The sequence below is a fragment of the Molossus molossus genome, unplaced genomic scaffold, assembly GCF_014108415.1.
Source record: "Molossus molossus isolate mMolMol1 unplaced genomic scaffold, mMolMol1.p scaffold_m16_p_8, whole genome shotgun sequence".
Classification (NCBI taxonomy): domain Eukaryota; kingdom Metazoa; phylum Chordata; class Mammalia; order Chiroptera; family Molossidae; genus Molossus; species Molossus molossus.
In genome coordinates, this window is record NW_023425402.1 from 78,099,999 (window position 1) to 78,112,966 (window position 12,968).

Sequence of the window (12,968 nt, forward strand, 5' to 3'; positions counted from 1 at the left end):
TTGAAGCCAGATGGTAGGGGGACTTAAAAATACTTCACACTGTTTTCCATTTGTCTGAAATCTTTTCACTTTGTTTTATATTACCTACTGTAAAACCTACACGTTATCCTTTATTCCTGGTTTATAAAGTTCCAGTTCCAAATCGAAGTAGCTATCCAACCTTTTTAATCATTATCTTCATGAAATTGTAACATTCAGCCTTTGTTCAGCTCTACAAATAAGGATATCTGTTTTATTTGAAGTCAGTGAATATACTAGTCAAACAAGGAGGACAGATGGAAAAAGCAAAGAAGGAAACTAGACTTCAGTGACCAAAGTACATTTGTGGGGTGCTTTAATTATCACATTAAGGCGGGTGAAGAAAAACAAAGCCAGAAATGGGGAGAACACTGTTGATATTAATTTAAAACCAAATTTCACGGATCTTACCTGAAAAGTTTTTGTAATCCACTAAATCAAACATAACAATGGCAACAGCTGACCATGTGATTATCAGAGCAATGACTAGAAGCCAGGCTGCTGGGGAGCTGAATGTGGTCACTATGTCTTCTGTGACTGTCCTCTTCAGCACTTTTCCAGGGGATTTGGGCACAGATCCATTTTTGTTGTCTATAATAGTTGTAGTAGTGGATGCATTTCCTAACCAAATATTCAGAAAGGAGAATTACAATTTAGAAATTCACATCCAATATTAATGACAAAGCACAACAATACAGGTTATATAAGTATATGTAAGTTGCTTATACCATTTTACATAGTAGAACACACTCCTTCAGTGGCAGGATCATACCTCGCTGCCCAGTGGCACATGATCTCTTCCTAAGCATTTACTCTCTGGCTTGAAACCCACATGCTCTTATTCAGCATTCCTTGTCTCCCAAATTCCATAACTGCTGCCATCCAGGCCACAAACCTTACCATCACCTTGAATTTGTTTTTGCTTCTCCCTTATCGCCTCCTATATATCCAATACCTTCGTGGTCAATGGGTTTTTTTTGGTTAAGCTGTTTTTAACACCTTTTTTCTTTATTTAGGCTGCTATGTCAGTTCTAAATGCAAGCAAAAGTACCTCTTCTGGGAGAGAAACAAAATCAGTAATAAACTACTTTGAATGGATGGAATTCCTTCTAGATATCCTAGATTAACTGCATAACTGACCCTTTTCTTGAGGCCATTCATTTTTATTTGTGAAAGTGCACAGAAGAGCTAAGAGGACAATGTGAGAAAATCTTATATCCAGTAATTTTTTAATTTCTGCTTTCAAGAGTTTACACGTTAATGAGAGATAATTTTAAAGATATTTAAAAAATAGCAAAATAGATAGATAGGTAATCATTTATAATCTTACCACCCAGAAACAACAAATGCAACAATTTTTAGATGAAAATGGTAAATCTAAGCCCGTGTTTTTAAAAGGTTAGAAACCTGATGTGGAAAATCAGTAGTAAAATGATTTAATTAAGATTTTAAAATGGCTTTAGATAAAAATTCACAATGGTGCTAACAAATCTCCTTTCTTTTCTAAACACTATGTGACTATATATCCCAAGTTTATGAACTCAATTTAGTTGAAATGATAAGAAGATGGAAAAATACCTTTGAAAACAGATTTCACAGCCTGTACTTGAGATGGTGCTCCAAGAAGGAAAAATTAGAAAGAACTCATATCATATCCTCTCATTGATTTTTTTGTGCCAAATTCCCATCACTTCTAATGGCAGTTCTGAAAATGGATGAATGATAGGAGTGCTTTGAAATGTGATTTAAGACCCAAGTGGGGCTGTGAGTGAATCAAACCTTTGGAACAGTGATTTGCAAGAGAGTAAGTGAATTGTAAGTGCTTAGGAGGGGCCCACCTGAAAATCGATATGTTGCTAATTTCCAATGTTTTAACTTCCAGAAGGCTTCCTACTACTGCTCTATGGAGAACTCTGGAAGAATTGCTTCTGCACTTCAGATTCATCTCAGTGAACCGTGGATTAGAGAGTATTTCCGTAGAGAATATAATATGCACCTGCTTGGTATCTTGAAACTAAAAGAATAAATTTACTGAGATTTGATGTGAATTAATTGAATCCTGGTCACATTTTTAAAAGACAGAAAATGTTTGAAGAAACTAGTATTTCTATATAGTTTGTCTTTTCTTGATCAAAAAGTAATGAAAGTTCAGAGTTAAAATGACTTTTGTTTTTTAAAGAACTGATTATATATATAAATTTCAAATTTTATTTCACCTTTTGATCCTGCCAAAATGATTGTTACAATATTTAACATAGATGAAAATGATATAGTAAGTAATTTTTTTAATTTTTAAGTATTTTCTTTGTCTTCACATCCTCAAAATTGTCACTAAATAATTAATGAAGACTCAAAGATGATAAAAATATATTCTGAGTATCAACTGCAAAACCACAAGCAATTTGAAAGTCATCCTGCTTAAAGAAAATTATGTGTTGCTTTTGTTATGAAAACACACTAAGTTATACCTTTCATGTTTCTTTCAAATTTACTACGGAAGCCACGGAGCCAAGAGGAATAAAATCGAGGCAAAATAAATTGCTTTCTCTGACAGCTGGTCAAGATAAATGCAAACAGCAATGTGCAATCTGAGATTACTTAATATTTGAGAAGCCCTTTGAAGATGACAAGAGCTAGTTATCGATATGGCGGAAAACATGGATGGTAAATACTACTGAGAAATTTGACATGGGCCTTGCTTCTTGAAAGTTGTTGTCTCAGATAGAACTAGAGCAGTGATGATATGTAACAGTATTTTCTATCCCTGCTTTTTCATTTCATTGCTTCTGATTCTATACAAATTATTTTGATTGCCAGAAAGCTAGATTCAGCTTCAGAAGTGGGGCTCTGGCTGAAAGGCCCTGTGACTCTGCTCCATGAAGTAAAATGGACAGCTTATGCAGTGGTTCCCCAGACCAGCTTCACAGTCACATTATGCCTGGAAGAATAAATCATCAGCCTCCTGAAGGAAGTCACTTAACCTCATCATGCCTTGCTAATCAGATGAGGAAACTGCCAAGTGTATTTGCCCATCATTATTCCTATGGGACACTGGCAATACAATCTCTTCCAAGATGTTCAAGGAGAACACCTATATTCTAGAATGGTATAAATAAAGTGTATGTATATATATACATATACATATATACATATACATATATACATATATATATATATATATTTGCATTTATCTTCAGATAGAGTGAAATGGAGAGAGGGAAGAAGAGAGAGAGAGAAAAATCGACGTGAGAGAGACACATCGAGTGGTCACCACCTACACAACCCCAACCAGGGCCAGGGACAAACTGCAACTGAGGTAGGTGCCCATAGCGGGAACCAAATCCAGGACTCTCCAGTCCAGGGGCTGACGCTCTAACCACTAAGCCAAACTGGCCAGGGCTTGACCAGTATATTTGTTCCCCAAGAATTAGAGAACAAAGGAGAGAGAATATATACTATCATGGCATCATAAAAATATATTTTATTCCAAAATTGTGTTAAGAATCAAATTCAAATTATAAGAATAATCATAAATATATATTTTTAAGTCCTATGCCAAAAATGTGCATGTAAAATAGGAATTTTGGAGACACTATTGAAAAGATCTTTTGGCAAATTAGTTGAAAAATTTTTTTAAATCCATATTTTAACGTACATATTTCATCATTCTAGTTTTTACACAATGTATATGTATTATATACATAGATTTCTGTGACAATTAAATTATGTATTTCTATAAGTATATATAAACTGAAAGAAAACAAAGTTTGAGAAGCAAGATATATCATGGCAATTTTAAAAAATAATCCTACATGTTCTAATAGATAGATAGATAGAACATAAAAAATAACCTAGAGTAATTTTTACAAAAATTCAGATCCTAGGCACATAAAATCAAAACAATAACAACAAACACTACTTACTTTCAAGGTAAGATTTGCTTTTCTCTCAAACCAGAAACTAGTCCCTGGCCAATTTTAATGAAAGCTCTGAGTTGTCAACTTTTCTTCCAGATTTTGTGGGATGTGATTTGTAATGATATATCATAGAATGATTTGGTCACCTAATCTACCTGCTGAGGTGAAGAAATCTATTCTTATTTTGTACATCATTTAGCAATCCTTTCTGCCTACCCACTTCTTCCTTCTAATGTGATTTTTTTCCCTAGTGGTGAGACTAGAAATGAACATTGTCCTAACTCCCAGACCTAAGAATGGTCCTTTAACTCAAGCCTGGTCATTCACAACACCCCCTCTTGCCTGTGACAGTGAAGAAACCTCCACGTTTTTTGTGGAACTATTGGACACTCTCTTTCTACAAGAGTTGCTAAGCTGGTGGGGTCCTCCAGCCTCCAGCCCACCAGTTGGACCGTCTGCTGCAGCACAGAAAGTGGCAGGGTCCAGATACCGTCAGGTAGGCACATGGAGCCAGGTACATGTAGTCAGGTTTATCTCTGGACTTTCCAATTACATGGGAGTGACTGGTTTGATTTGGTTGTGTCTGCATTAACAGCCATGACGAGTTCTGACTGACCCTCTTGCTCTTGCTAGAAAGGAAAATAATTCTTTTCCTTCATCTGTTGTGTCATGAGGAGTAATCAGCTAGAATGGTCAAAATATACAGCTTCTTTGAAAAATTATTTTCACTTTAGAAAGAAAATATCGTTATCTCTTGTTTCTTTAGTGGCTGAGTTGTCACAGTTCTAAATAAAAAGATGTGTTTGGGGCTTGCAAGGTGAGTTGCTGACATTGAGGTGCTCGTACTAGAACGCGCTTGCTCTTGCTCTGGGTAAAGGAAAGGCAGGGACTCCTCCCTGGCAGCGGTGCCACCCAGTGACCTGCGGGCCGGCTTTCCAGTAGCTTTTATTGCAGAGTAATAGACGTCTCTTTGTGTATTAGCTCCTGTCAGCCCAGTTTCCCGATCTTTTGAACTTTCATTTCCAACTTGGTGGTTACTCCCCATTCAGATAGTAGTTTTCCTACCAGTAACAGACTGAATTGAAAGGTGAAAAGCAATGATGAGTACATAACTAAGAATTCATTTTTTGAAACAAAATGTATTGAACTTCTAATATATTACAGGTAAAATGCATTGTTTTACCAATTTAAAGTAGGCAAGGATTCTTGATTATTTTTTTCTATTAAAAAACAGTTTTATTAAAACTCCACTGTTGCTCTGGCCAGTTTGGCTCAGCGGTTAGAGTGTTGGCCTGCAGTCCGGAGAGACCCGGGTTCGGTTCCCGCTAAAGGTATATATCTCGGTTGCAGTTTGTCCCCAGCCCTGGTTGGGTCCTGTGGGTGGCAATCACTCGATGTGTCCCTTTCACGTCGATGTTTCTCTCTCTCTCTCTCCCTCCCACTCAATCTGAACAAAATATCAAAAAATGTCCTCGGGTGAGGACTAAAAAAAATAAAATAAATAAAACTCCACTGTTAACATGCAAATTGTCTTTCAAGAATTACCTTGAATGTCAACTCCATAATGCTATTTCCTTGATGTTTTTAAATGAGCATTTGCTCTTACTTGTGATGCTATAATATTTTTTGATAATGCAGTGGCACGAATAAAATTATTCTGACTTTTTCTAGCCCTTTGTTTTTCAATAAGGCCCTATGTTGGAAGCAAGTCATCTATCTGTTTATAGCACAACACTTTTTGCACAGTGAGGTCCAACAAGCACTTATTATAATGGGAAAATTTCGTAACTTTTGTTAAAGAAAATCAGCTAAAAAAGGTATTGTGCTCAATAACGTCAATATTTATGCATACAGAAGGGTGTGTAGTACAGAGTAACAACTAACCAGAGAAAGAAATTAAATCTAAAACAAAATATATTTAAATGTAGTTTCATGACATGAGAACATGTCTAGCTGAGAGCTATGTTATTGATGTAAAGCTCATCTGTTTAGGTACATCTCATAAGTAGTAGGAAATTTAGCTGGTCAAAATAATTAAGGCTACAACAGAGGAGGAAAGAGTAGTAGGATAAAGAAAAATATATGCAATCTCTTTGACTGAATAAAGCATATATTTGCTAAATAATGTCAATAATTTAGTTGAGACATTTCTTTCTAATGAAACAATTAAAACTAGTCTCTCTGATGTTATTAAGGTTGTTAAATCTCTAAAGGTTCTAAAAAAAAAAAAAATCTCTGAGAGCTGGGAGAGATTTCTACAACCAGTTTAGGCAGAGTAAATGTATAGATTAATAAGAGTGCTGATGATTAATTTACAAATGTGATGATGTATTGTCTTAGTCAGCTGGGGCTGCCGTAACAGTATACCTCACAATTCCAGATGCTGGAGGTCTCAGGGCAGAGTGCCAGCATGGTGGATTCTGGTAAGAACTCTCTTTCTGGCTTGCAGGTGGTTACTTTCTCATTATGTCTTCACGTGGCAGAGAGAGAGAGCTAGCAAACTTCCTGCTCTCTCACTTTATAAGGGAACAAATCCCATCATGGGGGCTCTACCCTTGTGAACTCATTTAAACTTAATTATTTCCCAAAGTCCCTATTTCACAAGTACAATCACAATGGAAATTTGGGAGGACATAAATCAGTTAGTTCATGGAATACATATTTCTATTTGATTATTTTAAAATTGCTCAAAATAATATTGATATATAGTAAGCTCAATAATCATAGCTATTTTAATAGATCTATATCTTTCATGTAAAAAAAGAAATAAAAACCATGGCCACATTCACTTACCAGTACACACCCAAGTAGACCAAATCAAAATGTCCAGGGGCACTACATATAATGAATAGTTTAGAAATGGAAATTAATCAACAAGACCCATGAGATGACTCTTTTATGACAATGATTTTGACAGATTTAATCTGATTATTTTATTTATTTATTATTTTAGGAAAAATAATCCATGCTCACTGCATGAATACAGGAAGTCTCATACAAGAAAATAAGGCATTTTTGGGTCTGTCTGATTTTATGAATTTGAAGTTAGGGATGAAATCCTATGAAATTTTCTATAGAAAATCTTTCAAAGTCTATGGATTCAGATTCAGATAAATAGAAGTTAGAGTCTTATTCTTAGCAAATATGATACAAATAGGACAGACATGAGATTCATGAACTATATTCAGTATCTTTGAAAAATTAATTTTCTAGTATTTTTTGACACAATTTCTATCTGGACCAAATACACATAAATGAAATCCTTCACCTAGTCCCAGTGGTCCGCCTACTAAATTGCCCCATAGATACTGAATCACAAACCCACTGAAATAGAGAGGACTTTAGTAATGAAATGTTATTTAGATTTGGAAAAATATATATATAAACCAAATGCTTCAAAATCATTTGCTTTCCAAGATTCGTTGATTCTAATGTGTTTTCACAGTTTTCCTTAAGAATTAATCATTTCCTGATATTTTACCTCACATTTAGTCATAATCTTATCATTGTGATGTCCACATAATTTTTCCTTTTTCATTAAGAAAGTGTGACAGCCCAACCCCCCCAAAAAACACAACATATTCATATTTGTTCATGTAAATGTATTCAGTAATAATAAGGACTTCATGTAAAGTGTCTGATTAAAATTCTACTCATAAAATTTCTCACATTGCCATCAGCTACTTCCAGAAAATTTAAGAAAATGCAAGAACTAAGATTTAATTTTTTTATTTTAATTTGTTCTCAGGGTAACTTTTTAGGCAAATGTTTTACAAATCAACCTAGTTTATTTTTTAATATATTTAAGTACAAAGAAAACTAGACCTGCATTTTCTATTGATAAGGAAATTTTTACTTATACTTTGGGAAAGCTATGATAATGCAAATATTTAATATTTTTCATATGTATGTGGTTATGAACAAGTCTATTTGAGTGTACCTAACCACTAAGGAGGGACACGACTAATATTATAAGAAGTACTCTGGGGCACTTGAAATAAAAATTACAATGAAATCTCCTATTTTTGTGCATCTTTAAGTATTAGTAATATGAATGGACACGTTCTATAGTTATTCCAAAATTAATGGTATTGCCATCACTGGATTGAAAACAGACTCATTAACTTCTTTTTTTTTATCTCTAATACTGTAAAAGATTTAAGTATTTTAGGGAGAAAAAATATATGTATATACTTAGAATTGGGCACCATTGTAATAGGATACAGTTATATTTTGTTTAACTTAAACCCATATATTTATTAAGCTGTTTTTTTTTTAGAACAAATCAGAATAGTGTGGCCCAAACATTCATCTTTCTAAATTGAGTTCACATATCCCATGAAGAGAATTTCCTGTGCCTTTCAAAAGATTTCTAAGTGTGCATGAAGCTCTTTTATGCATTTCTGAAAAGAACATTAAGGTATCCATGCCCATATTTTTTAAATGCAAGCAATTAGGTAAACACAAATAATACTTCCTACAAATCTTTCTTCTAAGGAGTTCACAGAGTTTTAGAAACAGCTGAGAAAGCTCCACACATCTATAGAGCCAGGCGAGTATTCCACTCTTTGACATAAAACGAGGAGTTAAAGGGAACAGTTTTCTGAAGTCAACTCATTATCGAAGTTTTCAAAGTATTGTGTATTGCTTAGTCGCTAACATTTTCATTCCCTGAATTGTCTCTCTAAATAGACCTAAAACTGGTCTTGAATTTTATGTGAGGAAGATGCCACTCCTTGGCAACTAATAAAAGGCTTTTTCTATGGGCATTACTGTTCTGATACAAAACAATTTTTTAAAGAAAAGATATAAACAAAATGATAAATGACTGAACTTTCCTCATCCAGCCCCTCTACTAGTCAATTTTTACTAGGCAGAAGAGCAGTCTTTTACTGAGCATTCTGGAGATAAAATTATATCCTCGGCACCTCAAGGAGTAAGGAATACATGGAAAATTAGGCCCATGTGTTCTTAGAACCTACTTGGTCCTACTTGGTATTTACTGTGAGGTGGACTCAACTGTAGTTCTCATGCTACAGACAGGGAGAGAGAAGGAGCTTTCCTCAGAGGTAGTGCAGGGTCCTCTCTAGGAGGTGGGATGGTCGAGTATTACATGAAACAGTGAAATCCCCTATCTTATTTCAAATGGCTTCTGTGAATAGCATTTTATCATTGACAGGCCCATATTCTGACATCTAGATCGTTCAGAGCAGTTATTTCTATGGAGTGAGCATTTCCATAAGCTTTATTTGGCTAAGATTATTCAAGCATTACCACTGCATTAACATTAGCATCACCAAACCATAGCGGATTCAGTAAAATAAGCTTTATAAAACTGTGTTGCCCTAAAGCATGTGTTTTTAGAAACTCCTAGGCAGCCTTCCCTGGAGTAACATAGCTCTAGAGTTATAATCTGTAAGATGTTTGCATCCTATGTCTATTCCTATCTCAGAAGAAGAAAGATGAGGAACAGTTCAGGGATCATTTTTCGTGCATTAAAAAAAGTCACTTTTCTTTTTAATTTTATAACAAAAGGAAAACACATTAAAGATTCAGATTTGTATATTAAACCCTTTGGTTCGATATTAAAGGAGGTTCTTTAAAGATACCATCAATTCTTTTTCACATCTTATTTCTGATTAAATATGCCTCTTGTAAAAGATTCCATATATTATAAAAAGAGCCAGATCATAAAAAAAGTTTAAGGCAGTTTTCAGGAGAAAATCATAAATGTTAATATCCTAGTCCCACAACTGATCATAATTATATTGCTTTAGGCTTACATAGCATCTCCGCTCTAGGGAAACTAAAATTATCACACAAGCTAGCAAATGTCATATATGTATATATTTCCTGGGATAAATTCAGTCATTTCTGAAGTCACAATGACTCGGAAAAAGCATTGGGCTGAAAATGAAGAACATCCGATGAGTAAAGTCTGTCAAAACAAAGTAGAAAAAGGTTGATTTGTCATTTGGTAAAAGTTAAACACTGTAACAGTTTTCTGAGGAACTGTAACAGTTTTCTAGGACTGTCATAATAATGAACAACAAATTGGATGACTTGAACAAAAGAAGAGTGTGGCCTCAAAGTCCGGAAAGCCAGAAGTTCCCATTTAAGGTGTTGGTCTGGCTGGTTCCTTCTGAGGGCCTTAAGGGAAAGACTGCTCCAGGCCCCCACCCCGGCTGGTGCATGGCTGTCTTCACGTTCATGTGGCATTCTGGCTGCCTGCATATCTATCTCCAAATTTCTCTGGGTCAGGTTGAATTAGAGCTCAGGCTATTAACCTAATTTTAGCTTGACTATCTTTGTCAAGACCCCATCTCCAAATAAAGTCACATTCTGAGGTTCAGTTAGAACTTCCACATGAATGGCAGGTGGGGCTGGGGGCATACAATTCAACCTCTGAAAAATACTATATGGTCTCTTCACCATACCATACAATTATCTTTTAAAAGTTAAATTAAATTTATTCTAAGAAATTACTATTAATAACTTCTGTAAATGAAACTTTGAATTAATCAAATTGTGGAAGAAATTTGGAATAACTTCTCAAACTAGAAAGGGAACTTGAAACTATGAAATTATTCAAGCAATGGCTTCTGGTAGTAATGCTCCTGATTATTTCCCTGGTGTAGCTGGAGTTGGGCTCCTTGAGGGACTTCATGGGGGACACCTCATCTGTTTGCAAGCCAGTCGGTATCTTTAAATGTAAATCATGTCATGCATCGCCCCTCCCTTCCTAAAATGACCAAGAACAAATGAAAATAAAGCATGTGATAGTCCGGCCAGTGTGGCTCAGTGGTTGAATGTCAACCCATGCACCAAAAGGTCACCGGTTTGATTCCCAGTCTGGGCACATGCCCAGGTTGTGTGCCTGATCCCTAGTGGGGGGGCATGCAGGAGGTGGCCAATCAATGTTCTCTCTCATCAATGTTTCTATCTCTCTCTTTCTCTCACTTCCTCTCTCTCTCAAATCAATAAAGGGGGGAAAAAAAAAAAGCATGTGATAATCTTAAAAAAATAAATAACCATAGTGCTCAGTAAATGTACTTACAAGGAAATGTGCCCTATAGCAAAGTCCTAGGTGTAAATTATATATATATATATATATACACACATACACACACACACACACACATAAAATTATACATGTAAATAAAAAATATGTAAATAAAATTGTGTGTATTTTAAAATACATATGTGCACATAAACACACAAACACAGCAGGTTAGTAAGGCACAATCTTTTGTAATGAAAAAATAGAACACCAAAATTCAAAGTAACTATAATTAAGTCAGATGTTTAAAAAAGCTGCTTGTCCAAATTATTTGTTCTTTCACTGAATTAAATTATTAGATTCTTTTAACCAAGTATTTAACATTTAAATAATCTTATCATGTAGCCTTATTAATCTATAAACTATAATGTAAAGACCACATATTTTCTGCCAAAGGCATCAACATTTATGAATGTTTTGTTTTTAGAGAAAATTTATTATGGGTTATATCTTTTGTATGATTTAATTACGTGCCCCAAAAATGATAATCGCTAAATTAAAATATTTACAATAAAAAAGTTTCTCTAAAGAAAATTTGCTCCCTTCACTTATCCCAGAAAAAGAATAATTATCTTTAATAATTAAGAAATACTTAAAGCATGAATATTAATAAACAGAATGAAATCCAGCGTAATATTTGTTGATTGATCTTAAGAAAATATAATCAACAAAATCTACTACCCTCAGTACCTATAATGCAGGAATTGTTTTAGGGCTAATAAATAACTGAAAAGTTATAATGTGGAATGTCAAAAAAGATTTGAACATATATTTTAATATTATTTAAATAACATATCTTTAGTATTCAAACAAACAAGCATTCCAATTTATTAATCAAACCTGAAGAATTGTTTCCAAATGATCAAATTTTATTCTATAGCAAGATGGCTTGATAATTGAAACAAAAATAAACAAACAAAACTAAGTCTAGAATATGGTTCAAGCCCAGAATATGCCTCTGTGATATAGAGACATTAGGCTAGACTGACTTTTTTAACTACAATTTCTTATTCACAAAATACTGACAATATTTGAATCCGTAAACTCCACAGTACCACGGAAATGCATGGTATAACAAAATAGCAACATGTATTGGTGTCCTGCAAATTATTTTACATGAATTTGAGAATAATCTATAAAATCTAAGCTTAATTATGTAAAGCAGAACATTTTAATGAAATCACATTAATTTATCCCACTGTTCATTTGTACTTTCCATAGACCTCAGATCTTATGAATAAAAGTTTTTTTTAAAGCTCATTATTCTTATAGTGTCCCCTATTAAAGAGTATTTTATTATTTTTCATATGGCACTTTCTGTAGTCACATCCTCCTCAGATTCTATGACCTAAAGCAAGCTATTAGTGAATGGGACACAATCAATTTGTCCTGCCATGGATCCTGATGAAAGACTGAATAGCTACTAAGTGGACTTTCCACAAATAGATTTGCAAAAGCTTAAATGAGAAATTAAAAAGCAGCCAAGTATTCTTTTTATCTTCTCTTAAAGATGGCTTTGGTTCTTCTGAAAGAAAGAGTAATCAGAAAAGGTCTTGTCAGATTATGTTTTAAAAGACATTAAGAATATACCACAGGTTAATAACAATAATTGTGGGTGGAGAAGTGCACGAGGAGGTGGAGTAGGGCTGACTGACAGACCCTAAGGGTGTCACCTCATCTGTCTTCAAGCCAGTCAGTCTCTGCAAATGTAAATCAGGGACTGCCCTACCCGTCCTGCAAAGACAAAGGACCAATTGAAAATGAAAGCATGTGATACTCTGTGGAAAACTATAGTGCTCAGTAGGCACCAGTAAGGGAATCAGTCTGCCCTCTAGCAAAATCCTGGGTTCAGTAAAAGTGCTATTATGCAGGTAACACAAAACCAATAAACCCTGTAACTGTCACCTCCACCTCTGAGGCTCTGTTATCTATCAAGACTTAACTCTAACAATGACAAAAACCACCAGTATAAA

The 12,968-nt window shown here is 34.5% G+C and overlaps 1 protein-coding gene across 1 annotated transcript in view; it reads right to left on the reverse strand.

Annotated features, from left to right (window-relative positions):
- LOC118621540 (triadin-like) overlaps positions 1-12,968 on the reverse strand; it is a 93,403-nt gene that overhangs the window by 58,188 nt on the left and 22,247 nt on the right. The window contains 1 exon segment of the mRNA XM_036248856.1: positions 430-639. Coding sequence (XP_036104749.1) covers positions 430-639 — 210 coding nt within the window.